The sequence below is a fragment of the Varanus komodoensis genome, unplaced genomic scaffold (genome assembly GCF_004798865.1).
Source record: "Varanus komodoensis strain SLA01 unplaced genomic scaffold, ASM479886v1 scaffold24, whole genome shotgun sequence".
Taxonomy (NCBI): Eukaryota; Metazoa; Chordata; class Lepidosauria; order Squamata; family Varanidae; genus Varanus; species Varanus komodoensis.
This window is the reverse complement of record NW_025335641.1, coordinates 8157814-8177593: the sequence shown is the minus strand read 5'-3', so window position 1 is coordinate 8177593 and position 19780 is coordinate 8157814. Positions and strand designations below refer to the sequence as shown.

The window sequence follows — 19780 nt, the reverse complement described above, 5'->3', positions numbered from 1 at the left end:
CTCCCTGCGGGAGCCGCTTTTGCCCAGCCAGGCCAGGCCAAGCCCGTGCATTGCGGAGGGTAAGCGGGAGGCCATGCCGCGTCCTCTGGACGGGAAGGAAGCCCCCCCCCCCCCCGAAGGCCATACGGTTACTTCGGAGTAGAGCTGCCTCGGACTGCGCTTCGGGCTTGGTTGCCGCGCTCTTTCGGCGGGGCGGCTCTGTGTGCGCGCGCATGCGCGGGCGCGCATCCAACTCTGGTTTAGGTTCTTTAGCGATTTTTTAAAAAGCGGCACCAGAAATGTGCACGCACGTGCGCAAGTTGGGTGGGACGAAAGGAAAGGGGGGGGGCGTCCCGTGTGTTAGATTTCTGGGAACAAGAACACCCCGCAAGTGTCACCTCCTCTATTCTTTCTGGCCGTACAAGGGCACTCCTAAATTTGGGGGAGCAGCGTCTGGGGTCTGGACACGCGATGAACTGGGCAGGCAGCGACCCGGCTGCGCCTCCCTCTCCGGCTCGGACCACCTGTGTGAATGCCACCTGGTGGAGGGCAGAGCCGCCCTGCCTCCCGGCCAAGCTCCTCCTCCCGCGCCCTGGCCAATGGCTCGCCAACTCTCCTGTGCAGATCCCTTCCAGCAAAGCTGGGGATTTAAGGAGACTCACTTGTGAGGACGCTCGGAGGGAGTTCGGGCGGCCGGGACGCATTGCCAGGGCTGTCCGCGCGGCTTGAGGGAGGAGAAGGACCGCCGCCCCAGCCTCGCCGCCGCCGCCGCATCCTCAGCAACCCCCCGGGGCGGCACCATGCCCAGGTCTTTCCTGGTGAAGAGCAAGAAGGCGCACAGCTACCACCAGCCCCGGGCCCCCGACGGGGAGTACAGCCTCAGCCTGGAGACCGTTCTGGCCCAGATCTGTGCAGGTAAGATCGGGATCTGCTCGCCTTCCCCGTCCCCGCCGCGCGTGGGCGGCTGGCCGCCCCTTCGAGGCGTCTCAGGCCGGTGCCAGACGGGCGCGCTTCCGCCAGCGCCCGCTCGCTGCGCACTGAGAGGGCGGAGGAAGCAAATCACTCCGGGGGCGCAGCGGAGCCCGGATTCATGCCCGAAATAAGGTGGGCGGGTTCGGGGACCTCTGATGTGCTTCAGCCGCCCTTTTCGTGCCCCCTTGAGGAGCAAGGAGCGCATCTGGGGCAGGTTCCCCTCCCCTCTTCCTAGCCACAAACTCCGCAGGTTTTGTGCGGATTCTACGACGGGACGTACAGAACCGGCACTGTGTTTGTTCATCACAATCGGCGCAAGGGCGAAAACACTAAGCCAAGTCTTTCTTTCCCCCCCTGGATAGACACTAAGGTTACAGGGGAGCTGAATATGGGGCTCCCCCAACCGGAGCCCGCGCAACAGGGCCGCTTCTCGCCGGATTCGCAGCTGCCAGATGGGACAGACGCGGCCTCCGATTCGGCTCCCAGCTGCGAAGGGAGTGTGTGCGACAGAGGCCCGGAGCTGGAGGATTTCTGGAGACCGCCGTCTCCGTCAGCCTCGCCAGGTAGGCGCCAGGGGAGCGCGGGGCGGGGAAGGGGCGTTCGGTAAGGCAGCGCCGGCGGAGGGGGCTGCCCGGAGACAGGGCGGTGCGTGTCCCTGAGAAGGGTCGCTTTAGGGTGCGATCCCGGGAGTAAGCCCCCCTGAAACTCAGAGCGGATATTTCCTGAGAAGACACCCATAGGATCGCGCTGTCCCAGAGCAATCCTAGGCCCAAGAGTAAATCGCCCTGAGTTCACGTGTGTAGGATTGCGCCCTTAAATCTGCTTGCCTGGAGAAGGACTGCGTGCCACTTATTCCATATGTCTTCCGATCGGCTCACGGTGTGTCCCCCCCCGACAGACAGACAGACAGACAGACAGACAGACAGACAGACAGACACACACACACACACACACACACACACACACACACACACACACACACACACACACACACACACTTTTTGTGGTGACAAAAAGACATGCATCGCGTTCAGGTGCTCGGTTCTTTGGAACATAAATCGAAAGGAGCTTTTGGATATGTGTGTGGGCGGAGGGGGCTTAAGGAGGAGCGCATTGCGGATGGTTCGCCCCCTCCCCTCCATTAATCGAGACTGAACCCTTCAGAAATCCGAAGCTCTTCGTAGCCCCTTTGCGCAGTGAGCGCGCAGGCGAGGCGGGGGCGCCGCGTGGGACGGGGACGGGGAACGTGCCTGGAAAGGGCTGGCTTTTCCAATCCGGACTTGTAGGGCGAGTTCAACCTGAGCAAGCTTTCCCTGCTTTTAAGACGCGGAGAAACGGGCCGGGTGGGAAGATCCGTTAGCAGACCCCGGGCGCGGAGCTCGCCGCGCTACGCCGGCGTGGCTCGAAGCGGCCGAGGGCCGGGCGCGCCTCATCGGGGGTGGGATGCCGGCAGGAGCGCCCGCCGCGCCGCAGGAGGCCGGAGGGCGCGGGCGCTGCCGAAGGGGCAAAGCGCTCGCCCCGGCCACTCGGTCCTCCAGGCAACTCTCCGCGCCCTCGGCGCAGCTTCAGGGCAAGCGTGCGCGGGAAGGAGACCGGGGCTTCTGGCGAGAGCTCCGGCCGCTTGGCAGCCGGTGGGGTGAAGGCTGGAGGGCGGCGAGCTGCGCCCGGTTCCGGCGCGCCAAGCGAGTTCCCGGGCTGCCAGTTCGTCCACCCGACGCTTTTGCGCCAGGCGCTGCTGCATCGACCCCGCGGCTGTGGTTTCAGACAAGCGAGGGCACACGCCGAACGCGGGATCCGGCTAGCCAGGAGCCCCCTCGCCCTGCCCTGGGGAAGCCCAGCGCGCGTGGCGCAAGAAGCGCGCCCGGGGAGTCTGCGGAACCCTCTGCTCTCCCCTGGCAGGAAAGCCGGGAGCTCGTGCGCCCGGCGCTGCCTTCCCCCGCGCCCCACTCTGACTTGCAGCGACTCGCAGCCTCCGACGGGCTCCTCCTGCCTTTGATGTGGTGGGCCCAGGAGGAAGCGCTGCTCCTCACTTGGCGCCCTCGGTGGTAGCATCATCGCGTTTAAAAATACAGCCTTGGCGATTGAGAACCACTGGCGGGCGGTTTTCTTGCCTTGTGTCTTTTTTTAAAAGCGGGGGAAAGAAATCTCCGCGAGGTCTGGGCGAGGAAAGCAAGTCTGAGAGCGCGAAAGAGGCCTTTCTGACAGCAGAGATGGGGAGCCGGCCAGCCCACGCCGAGAAAGGGGAAGAGATCGTTTCTAGCCCGCTTCCAAGTCTGCTTAACGCAGTTCTTCCTGGAATGGCTGCGCCCTGCCGCCCGACTCTCCCCTCTCCCCATCCTTCGAGCAGTGGCAATTTCATCTGGTCCTGCGTTTCTAGGAAATGTACGAAAGAAGGCGCACGCTAGGGAAGAGAGTTGGCGCTGCGGAGAGAGGCAGATTTTAAGCTATGCACGGCTTGCCAGCCTGCTGCTCGTTTCTCTTTTGCTCCAGCATCGAGCCCTTGACAGGTTGCAATGTGTCCCTGTGAGATTTCTGCGCAGTGCAAACAGTTGCAATTCAGGGAACACAATACCAGATTTCCCTGCTTTTTTAAAAAAAGCTTCTGCCATTATGTGGGTAACTGTGCCTTTTGCGACTGCAATCTTATGCAGGCGTCTAACTGAACATAGCAGGACTTCTACGGTTTGGGCTGTGATGTCTATTGATATGCAGTTTGTTTCCATGCATCTCTTGGTGGGCTTATAGTGACAGTATTAATAATAGGTGGTTCCATGAACTGATGAATAGCCATCAACAAGAATAGTGGACATGTATGCTTACAAAATGGAGAATCCAGGATCAATTGTTTCATTGCTTTCTCATACTTGTGTCCTTCCAGCTTGTCTCTTGCCTGCTAGAGAATTCATTTATAGCCTTTCAGAAGACAGACAACCCTGATGCTGTTTACTATGATAGCCAAAGATCCTGGGGGGGGTGGCTTCTTCCCGAGATCCACAGCAGAGAACTGGAGACTGAGCGCCTCTCCTGGTCTCCCACTGAAATATTGTGCAGCTGAGGGGCATCTCAACTAACAAGCAACGCCCCCCCCCCACAGCCCCCTTGAGCCAGAGAAGGCGAAGGGAGCTGTAAATTTTACAGAAGGGGATAAAGGCAAGTGAACTGAGAGGCACATAAGCAAGAACTTACACTGTGCCTCTTTCCATTCGTCAGCACACAATGCCTGTAGCGCTGTGGGTTCCCATGCGCGGCCACGTGTCTGGCTGTCATCAGGCTGCAGCTTCAGATGAAGGAAGCCTGTTCTTTAAATCCACTACCCAGCTGCAGCTAATGAATATCTAACTAGAGCGTTCAAGAACCTCAGTCTCAAAAAATGTATAAAGTGATTGCAGGGACAAGTGTCCCTGCAGTGTATTTCCGGTGAAGCTTGTGGTATTACCATTAAATCTGGAGTTCAAGCATCTTATGAAAATGTACCGGGCCGCACCTCTTACAAAGATGAGAGTTTGCCAGATCAGGCTGAAGCGCCATCTGAACATCAGCCTTTCACACTGTTTCTCACTGACTTCCCATAGGAATAAGGCAGCACTTGCATGTATGGGGGTTATGATGCCAATACATTCTCCCGCTAGGGATGGGGTGCGATGATGAAGTGGCCTGTAGCAGGCAGAGTCTCTCCTCCTAGGATGGGTGAGGTGCAGTGAGGGAACCCCTGTTTCTCATGATGGTCCTGAGGGATCCAGAGAGGAACATGGTCCTTTTAGTCTTCCATGTACTTCTGTCTACTTGCCTGTTTTCTCTCATGCTTATCTTACTCCTGTCCTCACCATGGAGTTCTGTCCTTTTCTCCTTCTACCTCGCCCATATGCATTATTTTCTTGGGGCTTTCTTTGGCACTAGCAAATCAAACTGGCCACATCATCATCATCATCATCATCATCATCATCATCATCATCATCATAGAACATTTAAATTAGGCTTTTGATTTTTGTTTTCTGTTTTGGTCAGGAACGGAAGTTGCTGACAGATCTGAGTATTGCCACTAAGGAAGGTAGATTGTGGTGAAAGCTGAGAATTGTAATTTCTACCTTCTTTCATCAAAAGAAAGGAGGCAATCACAAGTTTGACCGAGCTGAGCATTTTAGCATATAGACTTCTGCCTGGTCTAATAGGACAAGAAACTAGCTAGGAGCAAATGGTAGTTTTTCTTAAGGGCAGACCAAAATCATTGTCTTCTCTAGCGAAAGGACATGTAAATGTAAAGTCAGATTGGGAGTCCACTCAAGATACAATCTCTGGCACCCTAAACCATGGACAGTTCTAATAGTCCCTGAACTCTGTGCCCAAGGTGGGCTTCCCCGGCTGCCCTGCTGCCCCCGTTTGGTGGGAGAGCGGAAACAGTGGAGAACAGTGGGGCCGTGGGCTCACCCCAGTCCCTTGTAAGCGAGAAGCGGAGGGCAACTCGTGCCGATGGCTGGAAACGGAGGGCTGCTCCCCGTGGAGCAGCAGAGGACGGTGCCCTCGGCGTCTTCTGTTTCTAAACTTGCCACGATCAGGCTGACGCTCTCGTACAGGGAGCACCTACAGCAAGTGCTTGGTTAAGGTCACTGGGACAAACTGACCAGTTAAATCACCCTCGTTTTTCTGGTTTTTGTTCTTTCATTGTTGTTAGACTGATTGCACATATTTCTGTTTCCTTCAAGATTAAACATTTGTGTATTTGTGATCTCGCCGGTAAATAATAATTGTAGAGTTAATAATCATTTTTATTTTTAATTTGTTTTCTGTGTTAGGCAATATTTCACCTTATATTTCTTAATGATAGCTCGGTTGTGTGTTTTTTTAGAAATGCTTTGCTAAAACTGTCATAGAAGCCAAATATAAAAAATCTTCATATCCTGGTTCAGTTGATAACCTCTTATTGAACATAGAAATGTTATAATAATAATAATAATAATAATAATAATCTGTTCGTTAATATTGATATTATCATTATTCAATTAATATGCAATCCTTCATATTTAATAGTAAGTTTCAATAAGAATTATTAGCACCTTATTAGTGCCTCTTATTAATGAGAAATGGCAGCCCACCTCTAAGGAAAATATACAAGAGTTGTCTTCTTGTCTTAGCTCGCAGGGTGGAGATGCAAACACATGAGTCTGGCATATTTGGGGAGAAGTGTAGTAACAATCTGCATGTTTATCATCTCCTTATCTCAACTGCTGCATCAGCTTAAGGAGATATGCTGCTGTGCAATGAAAGTTTCCTTCTTAGTTTTGGACATTCCTATGGCAACAGCAGCCAACAAACCTGTACACATTTATGTGGGGAAAAAGCCGCATTGAAAACATTGGAATTTACTTGTGAGTAAGCATGCATAGGCTTGCACTGTTTAGGGCTGGTACTTATTTTATTGGAGTCCAGTGGACAGCAATGCTTTTTCTATAAAAACTTCAAATTATAAAAAATTAAGCTCAATTGACTGTCTCATTCATTTGTACCACATTGTTTGATTTAAAACCAAACTTTGTTGTCCCTTGGCACAAATATAATGAATCTTGCACTTAGAAAAGGATGTATCTGTAGCAGAAGCACAGTGAGAGAATGGGATCAGGTGGAACAGCTTTACATTTTCACTGAAGCAAATAATGCAGCGGAAGAATTCTTAGAGGGACAGGAGACAAGGGATTGGAGCTGGCTGGTGTCTTTATTGGGTCAACCGATGCTGAGAATGATTAATGTTTTAATCATTTAACAAAATAATTAAAATTATTTAATTTAATTTGAGGTAATGAGGTCTTTTATGCCCTCAAATTGGAAGGCATGTAAATATGGTCCCATTTATACATTGGGACCGACAGCACATGGTCAGGCTTCCTTGGCTCATACCGAATTCGGTCTGTCTGAGTGCTGCTTCTGCAAATGAAGAAACTACCTGCTGCAAGGTACCCGGGGAAGGAATCAGCTTAGCCCTCTCACTGTCATTCTGTTTTTCTATGGGCATGAGTTTCACTGCTTTCAACTTGTTGCCCATGGGGAACAAGGGAAAGAACCCATGTAATCCACTTACAACCTGAAATGTTATAGTCCAGGAAAAACATTACCTCTTGATGCAGAACTAATACTTTCAAGATCAGTTCAATGCAAATTTGATCATTACAGTGCCACGATATGTTCCTCCACTTCTTTTCTTTTTCTGTATATGTGTTTGTGTTCTTGTTTTCTGTTTCTATTTTATATTTCACAATAAAAACTTAAAATCAGAAAAAATGTCCATAGGGAAAGTATTTTGAACTCATATAGAGAGGGCAACATTTTGTTTTGCAATGTAACAAAGTCCTGGCTTTTTTTAAGTTAACAATTAAAAATTGGAGGGACAGAGGGGTGCCCACAGAGCTGTCTATGGACACCATGTTGGAGACCCCATTCTTAACACACTGCTGAGTAATGACTGGCACCCTTCTATAGGCATAATCCCTGCTCCCAGTTCCCAATATTTTAGCACAACATTTTAAAAGACAGTCACTGATTTGGACAGCCCTGTTTCAGACACCTTGTACCATTTCCCCCCCAGAAGTCTCAGGTCCCTAAAATGCCTGATGTGGAAGATTGTGTTCATGGCTGAGCCACAAAATAAGGGACGCCCCACATGCAGTGTTGTCAAACAAAGGAGCTGCCTGCCAATTGCACATCTAAAAAAAGAGGAACTGCGTTGCTCATGAAAGATCATGCAGGCAACCAGTTCTGAGAAAAGAGCAGCTAATTATTGACATGGGGTGCAAGCCTATGCATATTCAGACTGGAAAAATGAAGGTGGGCTGGGCATTCTTGTTCCATCTAAACATGTATAAGATCATGCCTTTAATCACACTGTTCCCCAGTTGTTATTTTTCCCTGGAAAGTACAAAGCAAATAAATATTTTTCAATATTTCTGAAAGCTCCTGAAAAACTTTTACAGATTCTGAAACAAGTGGCTTATTATGAATGTGCTCTTTCAATGCATGTCAAGGGATGCTTGTTCCGTGTTGTTGCCTATTTTCTGCAGGAGTGTATTTTACACTGAGAGTGTTTTACACTTTCAAACTGTAGATGAGTTTCCCCCCATCCAGTGTCTTCCAAATCTGTGAAACTGCAAGTACTAATGCAACATGGCCATGGTCTGATCTGGCTGAGGAAAATGGGATGTGTAGTGAAACTTGCTTAGAGGGCACCAGACTAGGAGTGGTTCTAAGTTTTGAATTGTAATGTGAACTTTAGTCCTTAGAGAGTACATACTGTAGGATTAACATAATTTATTATGTGAAATTGGATATCCCTGCAAGCAGTATGTAAGGTCAGGGGTGTGTGAGATTGAGCAGGGGGCCAGTCAACATGAAGGCCAGGCTGGGAAGTGCATCTGGTAGGTGAACCCTGCTAACTGCCTCCACTTGATTTGTGTCTCAACAGCCTCTGAGCGGTCCGTCTGTCCATCCTTAGATGAGGGTTCCCCTTTCTCGGTGCCCTTGAAACCTTATGCATGGAGCAGCCTTGGAGGTTCTGAGCTGAGGCACTTGGTGCAGAGCTACAGGCCTTGCCCAGCTCTGGAGCGAAGCTCGTCCCTTAGTCTCTTCTGCGAGAGGGGCTCTGAGCCTCCGCTCTACGGATCCGAGCGTAGCACAGCCCTGGGACTCTATGGTGACTTCGGTTCCCCTGGGCTCTTTGAACGGCCACCAGCAGCTCCTGGGATCTACGTGGAAGCCCCACCCAGGCTCCAGCAGGAGAAGAGTGCCGGCAGCATCAAACTGGAGTCAGAGCTCCTCTGTCGCCCCCTGTTGCTGAGCACGGGCTCCTACAAGTGTGTCAAGTGCAGCAAGGTATGGACTGCGTCCTATGAATTTCTTCGCCCGAGTCCATTCAGCTGCATTCAGTAGCTTGGAGGAGCAAAGCCAAGGGAAAGGCTGGTCAAAGCAGAGGCAGGCCTCCCTTTGCTGCCAAGGTCAAGATGTTGGATTTGGAAGACCTAATGAGGGGAATCCGTGACTTGTGTTGGCCTATTGTTAATTATTGAAGTGGTTCTTAAATGCACAAGAAAAGCCACATTGCATCAGGGCAGAGGTGTGTCTTATGTCCCATAATGGCCAACCAGAAGCCTATTGGGAGCCACATGGATATGTGGGTTGCAGTCCAGCAAGTGCTAGTCAGACGCACGCGACCTCGAATTCTGGGCCAGAGGGCACCCTTGGACCCACAGATATATCCTCAGTACTTTTAATTATTAACTGAATTGATGCATTCTTCAGTGTAGACACTTAAAACATGCATCCACACAGCTCCACGGGACCTTACGAGTTGCTTACGAGAATAAATACTGTACTAAAACCATCAACATAAGATGCTGAAGCAGCTAAACTAAAATGTCTCCAAAGTATAAATGCATGGCCTATGAAGCATCAAATAAATATTGAAAAAGCATTAATTGTCAACAGTAGAGCACCTTTTGATCAGCACTTTAGTCGCATTCTCTGTCTCAGCGGCAGCATCAGGAAAGCTCTCTGTGCTTTACTTCTTCAAGATGCTTAGTTCAGAACCGCCTGTGAGTTCAGATGTAAAATCCTCACGCTCTTCCTTTCTCCTTCCCTTCTCAGGTCTTCTCCACCCCACACGGCCTGGAGGTGCATGTCCGTCGTTCGCACAGTGGCACCAGGCCCTTTGCTTGTGAAATGTGTGGCAAGACCTTTGGCCACGCTGTTAGCTTGGAGCAACATAAAGCTGTCCACTCACAGGTGAGTGGGCGGGAAAGAGGGTGCAGCGCGTAGGAGTGCGAGACCTGAGGCACTAGCAGTCCTCCCAACGGAGGAAGAGTTGGGATGATCACACAGGCCTGGGATTGCGCCCAGTGACTATTGAGCATTCATAGCTGGACTGGAAGGAGTCCTACTGAAGAGATGAATTTGTGGTATTTCATGTGCTGTAGCCTCAGCCTACCTAACCCATGGGGATGTAGAATGTAAGAAAAGCCTTGCTGGGTTGGATTAAGGTGTATTTGATGCAACACTCTGTTCACAAAGTGGCTAACCAGCTGTCTGTGGAAGATCCACCAGCAGGGTGTGAGTTGAGCAACACCCGCACACGCCTGTTCCTCTGCAACTGGTGTACACTGGCGCTAGTAGCCACTGAGCATCTTCCCCAGGAGTTAGTCTAATCTGCTTTCAGACTTATCCAAACGGATGGCCGTCTGTACACCTTGTGCTAGTGCATGCCATAGTTTCACTGTGTTCTTTGTGAAGAATCATTTCCTTTACCTGTCCTTTGGTCTGAGGAGGCTGCTGAATTCCACATGAAGCCCAAAACATTTGTATGACTCTTCCTGCCCACCCAGTTACATCAGTCCCAGCAAGGGAACCCTCCGCATGAGCTACATTCTTCTGTCTACGACTAGCATTAGAGTGGTGACCTTCCACATCAGCTGCTCCCAGCCCTGGTACCTTCCAGGTTTTGGACTACAGTTCTCAGCATCCCTGGCCATTGCTGGTTGGTCAGTGGGAGCTGGAGTTCAAAACATCTGGAGGGCCCCAGGTTGAGGAAGTTTGGTAATATTTACAGTAAGAAATTGACTAATAGTCGCTGCTTGGAACCTGCCATGCAGACATGACACTTGGTGGCCCCACATGGTAGAACTTAATACTTGTGAATACTTACTGATTAATATTACTTATTACTGTAACTTTAAAAGCTTCATTCAAACTACAAAGGCTGCCTTTGCAGTAACACATCCTCCTTCTCCATAATAACTGTGGTTGCCAGGTGACCAGTTGGCGTTTGGTTGGATGAAGTCACTGAGAAGTCCCTAGTGAGATCTTGCTCACTGGGGGCACGCAATATGCTTTAGGGTGCAAAGAGAATGAAAGGTAAAGGATACGTGCTTGAATTAGCCCATGTTTATCTCCAACTGCATGCATTTTTCTAAACAAGCCCATATTTCAATCATCTTCCTTTTGTGGGAAAACTTCGTTAATTTAAGCATTTCTTAGAAGATCTGTTTGGATAGCAACACTCATGTACTACTGAAAGCAAAACAGCTGCACCAAATGGCAGTTCATTAGGAAGAGCCGATCAAAAGTTGTGCAGGCCTTTCGTTCAGTATGGATGCCGCCTTAAAAGTAGTACAGGGCTTGGAACAGGGAAGTGATGGGAAGTTTTGTGCCAAACAGAAGGCATTGCAGCTGGGATCTAGAGTGTGAAAAGAGTCCAATTGTAAAGAGAGTAGCTTTCCCCCCTCCTTAAATTAGGACCGCTGTCTTCCCTTGCTTCCCCATGCCCTTCAACTCTTCATTTGAATGGTGCTCAGGGAAGTGTTGGGAAACAGATGTGCTAATTCTTGCGAGGGCAGAATAAAGTATTTTGAGGAGGAGGAGGACATATTGCACAGAACATACATTCAGTTTAAGCATGGCTATCTTCTGTTAAAATGTTTGAAAGGAAAGCTCAAGGATGCATTTAGCCATGCGTGAAAATGTCCCTATCATTCCAATCCAGTATTTGCTTGCAGAAGTGCACCACCTCATTCATTTCCATGGGATAGCTTTGTGAGCACCCAGTTGTACTGTCCACTAAAGTTAATGAGAAGCCAATTTGTGTAGCAACAAGACCCTTAGATCATAGGAAGGTCTCAGACCAGGAATGTCTCTCCTTGGCTTATTGTCCTTACTTCATAATTCATCCACTTTAATGTACCTGGAATATAATGAAGAGAGCTACAGCCTGTACAACCACAGCTGTAAAATCAATGCAAGTGGTTCTTGAAAAAAAATCACCCCCCTGCCCCACACTGGCTTTTTATACTAAAATTCCAAAACAAACATTCCCTAGAACTAGCAAATAAATATTTACTCAGTTCCACAGACAGTGCAGCTTTTCTGAACTGAAGTTTGCCTGCAAGGCAGTGCTGCAATTGGAGCAAAGGAGGGACCCAGGTAGCTGCTAACCAGTCACACTAATCAGATTTGGTATGCCAAACTGGAGGGGTAGAATATCTCTCTGGGGGAATAAAGGTTGTATGTTGGGGCTAGTGAGTTTAGAAAACAGATGATTGGGGGAGGTATAACGGGGCTTTACAAAATCATGGAGTGAGTTGTTAGCTCTTTCATACTTACATTACAACGACTATGGTTGATTTTTTAATCAATCAATCAATCAATCAATCAAACTGATTAACATACTCCCCCAAAAGTAGAAAGCAGGAAGAAGAAAACATTTTGTTTGTTTTTGTTTGCAGCATTAAGAGTTTTCTTTCCAAAGGTGCTATGGTGGCCACCAGCTAAAAGGGATCCCACAGATTCATAAAGGTTTATCAATGTCTTTTATTCAGAATATCTAAACATTGATTTTCTGGGTTCGGAGGCAGGATACCAGTGGTACTAAAGCAGCAGAACAGTAGTCGGACCTCTGGTGCTGGAATGTTCATTAACTCCAGACAGCATAGCCAATGGTCAAGGATGAAGGGAGTTGTTGTCCCATGATAGAAGCTGCAATCATTACTATTAGAATCTGTTCGAAGCATTAGTATTAGAAGCTATTATTAGAGCTATTAGAAGCATCGAGGAAGAGTTCTCGTATAGATGGACCTTTGTTCTGAGCCAGTAGACTTGGGACCAAACCATGATTTTGTTTGAACATGACAACTCAGAATATAGGCTATGATTGAATCACAGATTGTTGTTGAATTGTGGTTTGCTGTTATGTGTGACTTTTGCATTATAGTTTAACTCTGGATAATTAGCTACAAACAAACCAGAGTTCGTAACCCAGCAACAAAGCATGGGTCCTCTTCTGGGTCGTTTATGGTTAGCAACCCATTGTTAAACTATAGTGCAGAGGTTATGCGTAATAGCAACCTATGATTCAACAACCCATGCTCAATTCATACTCTGGATTGTGACTACATTTGCACCAGGCCAATATGTTATGCATTTGATTTGCTGTTGAGTGCAAGGTTTTTCTTTCATAACTAGTCAGTGTGGAACTCTACTTGAACTAGCATGGTGCTCAGGGGGTGCCTGACTCTTTGCACTGATGATCTGCAGGGCCTGTGTTACAGTATGAATTTGCATGGGGGGTAGGGGGAAACCCTCGTTTATTCCAGTAAGAGTTCCCTCACTCTATGCAAATAGTAGGTAGGGGGCCCCCAATCTGCAGTGGGGCTTCAGCAAAGCAGAAATGGCTTAAAGCCCTCCACCCTCCCCACCTCCACCCGGGTATAGTCATGATCTGGATTGATCTGGATGATTTGGCTCTTGCAGTTCTCTATTGTGAAAGAAAATCTTGCAATCCAGGGCAGGCTACATAACTAATGTAAGAAGAAGTCTGGCTCTTATTTTGAAGAACCAGATGTTCCCCTGAGGAAATGCTGCACAGCTTGGTTTGCATGACAGGACAACCCACGGTGGGTGACAAGCCATGGTGGGGGGAAGTGTCATGTGAACCTGGACTATTCCTCCTAGGATAGCTTGTTCATGGACAGCAAGCCACCTTGACAACCTGTGGCTAGTTGTGGGGGTTGCTATACCCACAATGTGCTGTTGTGCCATCCACACTTGGGCAACTGACCCACTGTGGCAGTGGGAAGCACCAGGTGAGCTGCTTGGCAAGAGCAGGAAAAAACCCATTGCCATCCTTGCCAGGCTTTGCTGGGCCACCCGCAGTGCCAGCTGCCCCACTGATGGCCAGGGGGCATGGAGCAACAGTCACTGGCTCAGTATCTCCCCCCACAACTGCCAGCCCCCTTTTACTCCTTGTGGCTTCCCCACCTATTTGCAGAGATCTGAGAGTGCACAACCAATAACCCCTTTCAAAGTGGTGGCCGCTGGTTCATCATCTTTTGTAGAAAATATTTTGCATTCTCAAATGTGTGCAAATATTTTTGGAACCAAAAAAATCTAGTCAGGCTTGTGCAAGTGCACGCAGGTGCACTTTCCCAGGTCTAACATGGGTATTCTCACCTGAGCAATGTCCTGGAGGGTGCCTGTTGTGAAAATGCAGCAGGAGTCGGTCATGGACATTCACTCAGAGAGGCCACGCAGAGGGTTATTTTGACTTTGTTTTTTCCTGAAGGCTTTGAAAAGCTGTCAAGAGAAGGCAGAGTCATGAATGATCTTTGCTTGTAAAAAGGAGTGGGCAGTAAAGCACCCCTACTTTTGTGCTGAGGTCTGATTCTTCTCAGTGTTCAGTATCTTTTTCACCCCTTCCTGGGACTCTGGGTGTTTGGGGAGGTGGAAAATGTCAGCCATCTCATTTTAGGACAGCAGGGAACCTTGACAGCTAGCTGGCACAACTCTGGGTTCCTTTTAAAGTGCTGGGGTGTTTTGGGGGGGGGGGTTAAATAGGGATTGTTCTAATAATAATAATAATAATAATAATAATAATAATAATAATAATATAGGTATGTATGCATATGCCTATGGCCCTGTCAAAACCCAGGTTTGCGGAACCATGTGGACAAAAAAGGAATGGTTAAGAGAAGGGGCGGGCAACATCCCGCCAGTCATGGAGTCACAGTCATTCTTCTGGAAGATCAGGCACGGAGCAATAAATGCCTAGTTTTCTAGCAGGATCAGCCCCCCAAACCTTGGAAGCTGTCCACCCCTGGATTAAAAGAATTCCGGCCATGGCCTTGGCTGACTGGCCCTTCTAGCCTGTCTGGTTAGGAGTTAGTCTCCACGAATAAGGGTTGTAGGGAGCTTGAGCATGGTGGGAAAGTTTTGAGATTGTTCTGAGATGTGTCCAGAAGCTGAGCATGATCCAGCAGGTTCTGGCTCAATTCCCATTTCAAGTTTTGCAGGACCGTAACATCCTTCTTGACCATTTATGACACCCATTGGCCAGCCTGTTCTTCGAAGTTCTGTGTTTTACGTTGTCCTGCAAAGCGGCCTTTGTATGAGGCCTTGATATGTTGTGTAATGCAGACAAGGCGGTGAATGCTCCAGTCCTGATGTCTGGCTGTGTACTTTGTGTGGTGCCATGAAGCCTCTTTCCTTTTTGCAGGAACGCAGCTTTGACTGTAAGATCTGTGGTAAGAGCTTCAAGAGATCGTCCACCTTGTCTACTCACCTCCTGATTCACTCAGATACCCGGCCTTATCCATGCCAGTACTGTGGGAAAAGATTCCACCAGAAATCCGACATGAAGAAGCACACATTCATCCACACAGGTGAGCTCTTCTCGGCTCCCAGACATCGTGGACACGGTTCCTTTTCTTGCTGTGGGGATAAATGGCCCTCCATTCTCACTACCTTCCTCCATACAGATTTATTTATTGTTATGTGTGCATCTTCCACATTTTTTCCCTTTCTAACAGAAAATGGTGCTCATGGTGCTTACTAGATGGGGAGACCTTGTGACAAGGACTTCAATTGTATTTCTCTTCTCAAGTGGAAGCCATCCAGTTTAGAAGGACAGGCACACGATTTCAAGGGGAAATCTCGTGCATGTTCTACACACACAATTGAGCAAAACAGATGGATGCAAAATCACGTAGCTTATTCCTTTGTGATCACAGCAAAGCAGTCACAGCAAAGCAGATTTTTTTTCAAGGAACTGCATCAGCAGCATTACCATTTACACTAATCATAGCAGTGTTTGAAATATGGGGCAAGGGCAAGGAGGAATCAATGAAATCTACAAGCCCCTATCCTTTGGTCTCTCTTCCAGTTTTAGCAAAATCATGGCCCTCTAATAAGGATCTCAGACCAGTAGCCAAGGACTATTGCCAAAGGAAAAGACAGTATCCTGGCACCCCGGATTCTGGCCACTGGTCCTCAGCCCTGCAGAAGGCAGCGTTGTCTTGACGGGAGATCCCATCACCGCATGACACACTGCAAGCATGGAGCCCCTTATTGCAAGGCCAGGACCATGGTCTTTGTCCCGCTGCACACTTTTATTCTCAGGTGTTCTTGCTGGCACAGAGAACATGGCTGCACAGGAGTGGCTTCCCACCACAGTGCAGTACCTGTGCATGCGGAGATTTGAAACTCCTCCACCTGGCTGCGGTCACAGGTTGACTAAGGCCCCAACTGCGCATGATCTGCATGTGTGTCGTTGTAACTTTGCTCCACTGACTTGGAACAGCCAGTGCATTTTCAGGGGCTGCAGGCTGGTGTGGCCAGACAGGTTTCCCCTTCCCCACAGCCCTTATCTCAGGGGACTTATCTTGCAGCAGAACTCACTCCTACAACTGGAGCCCATTCAGGGGAGGCCCCTACAATGGGGGTGTCATTTGTTATTTGAGCTAGGCTTTTGGGTTCAGAAGTAAAGACAAAAAGTATATGTCCTATTTCTAGAAATAGGGCAAGCATTTTACTGGGGAATTGGGCCTATACAGTAACGTTTTTCTTTAATGATATGTCTTACATTCAGAAAAGCCCTGGCATGATCAGGGTGGAGAAAATGATACTTGGCTTCAATTTGTATGTGCTTTAAATATTTATGCTACGTATTACAAAGCATATTTATATGCTATTCTTCTAGGGAAAGGTCAGCAGTTAGGTGGCCCGGTGTCCTACTTTGTAGAGGATAGACCTGTGTTGGCAGGTGTGCCCTGTTTTGAAGGGTTGTCTCATCTGTTGTTGTTGTTAGTCACGAAGTCACATCCGACCCATCGTGACCCCATGGACAACACTCCTCCAGGCCTTCCTCTGTCTCCCGGAGTCCACCAAAGCTCACTCCGACTGCTTCAATGGCTCCACCTAGCTGCCTCATTCTCTGCTGTCCCCTTCTTGGGTTTAGAGATGAAGACCCAATAGAAGGGGGAGTCACAACCTTGACGTTGCCGGTGCCAGTTAGCACCTGTTACCAGGCTTTTAGATGTATCATGTCTTCCTTGACTGTGCCTAGAAAGAGCTGTCAAAATAGAAGTTTGGCCCATTCAAAGCAGCACACATTTGAATTGGGATTTTGGTGTTAGCATTTCTCTAGACCAAGTGGCCGTGCCTTGGCTATATTGGCATGACCATGCATGTCCTACTGCAGACTTCAGGCTGTTCCAGGTGCTTTTCCAGGTGCGCTACAGTGCTTAACTCCATGTCCATGCTCTCCTCCTCCCCAGGTGAGAAGCCCCACAAGTGCCAGGTGTGCGGCAAAGCTTTCAGCCAGAGCTCCAACCTTATCACCCACAGTCGGAAGCACACTGGCTTCAAGCCCTTTGGCTGCGATCTGTGTGGCAAAGGCTTCCAGAGAAAGGTGGATTTGCGGAGGCACCGAGAGACCCAGCATGGTCTGAAGTGAGAGCCGTGCGAAATCTGAAGGAACGTCACAAACACTATGTCAACAGCCTTCCTCTTCTTCGTGGTGGGCTTGCCTTTTCCTCTCCCTGCCTTTCTGGTCAGCTTCTCCAGCTCACTTCCTGCCATATCCGCACTAAACAGGAAGCCAGAGCGGGCTGGCCAGCATTTTGCAGAACTTAACCCAAATCTCTTGGGGTGAAAGTGGGATGCCAAGGCCGAAGAAAGGTGGGGTGATGCCTCTTTTTTCTCTGTCTTTTAAAATTAAACACTGGAAAAATATCATACCAACCCCACTATATTTTGAAGCCCCTAAAGGCCCTGTCTGGATAAGCTACCTGGCTCCTTTGAACCAGAAAGCCCTTGTCTCTCCTCCTGCCCCCGTCCTGATGACTTCCCCAGTTAGCCTTGGTTTCCTGAAAGTAGATTTTTGAGAAAGCTGAACTACATAAATTTACATGGTAAACACACTGAGTGGAGTGGCGGAAGGACAGAATGGTGTTTTCTTTCGTACTATTCAACAGTTTAAACTGGATTTACTTAACCATTTTCTTCCTGGGAACTTTTCAGAGTGAAATGGGTATTCAGGTCTGTTTCTGATGTTTAATTGCCCTGTTCTCTTTATAATGGTGAGACGTGATTTTGAAACGTGCACACGACAAAGAAGGGCCCAGAGCTACTGCCAATAGCGTCTTTCGATCTTGCATTTGATCATTCCCATATCACAAGGGATCTTTTTAACTATGGCTGCTCACTATGTGCTGACTCCTTGCCTGAAGGGGGCTCTGGGGCTTTTCAGAGCTATGTGGCACGGAGAAACGCACTGGGCATCTTCTTCTCCCTCTGTAGAATCATCATAATGAGAGGAGGCGTGGGGATGCTGCACAGGTGTGTGGCAAAGAATTCAGCCACAGCTGACACCATCATAAGCACATGGGTTTCCAGTATGTGTGGCAGAGGATACTGGACTTCTTCTTGACATGCAACCGTTAAAGGGTGGAGTGAGTTGGACACTTCTCAAACTTTGCTGGGATTTGGGGAAAATGTCTTCATAGTTTCCTCAGATATTGGTCTGGGCAATTTCCTAGGCTCGCTCCTACCCAACAGGTTTAAGCTTCACCTTTTAGGATTTTTGGACACTGGATTTAACCTGAGGCATTTTTTTCCGCTGGAAGAAAAGAGCTCCTTAACTTCTTGGGCCAAGCATTATATAGATGGAAGGAATCCTGGTCAAAGCCTGGTCAAGTTTGCCAAACTACACACTAACTTAGCTTTGAGTGTAAGGTCCTTGATTTTTCGAGATTGTCAGTGCATGTTCCCCTCTCTGGACTAGGATCCTAGCATGGAGTGGAGTGGTTGGTGGGCTCTAATTCCACCTCCATCCTACCCTGCTGGTGCAGGCCAAGTCTGGTTCAGGGCCCTTGTTCCTTCCATTGGAAGTGGCAAGAAAAAGCCCTTGAATGCTTTTTGGGTGCTTTCCTGGCCATGCACATTGCAGGCGTGGGGCTCCCCGAACTGGGTTTGGGCTGCAGCAGGGCCACCAGGTGGATGCTTCGCCTCCTCTAAGAGCTGCACGGGTCCTGATCTGAATGGGGGTGAGAGGGCCATGCTCATGATTTTTGGAGAGACAATGGCCATTCAGCCATGCAGCTAAGAGACTGTGCAGTTTGGTCCCGAGGTGAACATCGATATTCAATGACTCCAGCATTTTCCATGTGCCCCATGCTTGGTTTTGATTTTTTTGTCATTTAAAAATTGCCACTCTTTACAACAGCCCCCTTCCAGCCAAGAATTTTAGGACAAAAGGAAGTTCCCTCAAATGATCGGCTCTTCCAAGAGTCTCAGCCTTATCTTTGTTGTTCCATGTGCATGTGTGGCCTTTACCTTCCATTTTTGGGGAAGGAAACTGCTTATGGGGAGCTGAAAAGGAAGAGCCAAATGCAAAACAAGCTATGCCTTATTAGCTAGAAACTGATGTGGTTCGCCCATGAGTCAAAGAGGACAGGACTAAGGGGTCAGGGACAGATTTTCCTTCCTAATTGCCACTGGCATTTTATCAATAGATAATGAGTCAGTGAGAAATAGCCTGATACACTGGTTTGAATATCTAGGTTATTTACTCTGAAATGGCCTCATGCCAAGAGGACCCAGGAATTACTCTCTGTGTGTTGTAGTATGAATTTGCCTTAACTAACCCTGTGCATACCTCATTGGGGGTGGGGGGAACATAATACGTTTATACTTTATAGGTAGGATTGTAAATGTCTTTGTTTAGATTTTACAGTTTGTCTTGTGTTATTGATGCATATTTATTGGAATAATGTTTTAAATTAATAAAGTACTGAGGACCTTCTGGAGGAGCATTTACTTTAGCTGAAAACCTTAATGAAAATGGCACTATGATTCTAAATAGACTGACCTGGAGATCAGATCCACAAATCGATGGCCTCATTTCTGCCTTCAGGCAGGATCGACAGCAGATTGCATTTCCTGTGTGTGTGTGTACTGTGTACGGTTTCTGTGTTTAGCAGTATCCTAATAGGGCCTGGCATCCGAAAATTAGAATGATCTCTAG

At 48.5% G+C, this 19780-nt stretch overlaps 1 protein-coding gene across 1 annotated transcript; it reads left to right on the top strand.

Annotated features, from left to right (window-relative positions):
* Positions 1-657: 657 nt before the first annotated feature.
* On the top strand, positions 658-19546 carry GFI1 (growth factor independent 1 transcriptional repressor). The gene is made up of 6 exons (XM_044432396.1): positions 658-894; positions 1314-1514; positions 8399-8805; positions 9577-9714; positions 14972-15137; positions 17031-19546. The coding sequence occupies exons 1-6, from the start codon at positions 780-782 to the stop codon at positions 17207-17209; spliced, it is 1206 nt and encodes a 401-aa protein (XP_044288331.1). The 5' UTR covers positions 658-779; the 3' UTR covers positions 17210-19546.
* The last annotated feature ends 234 nt before the right edge of the window (positions 19547-19780 follow it).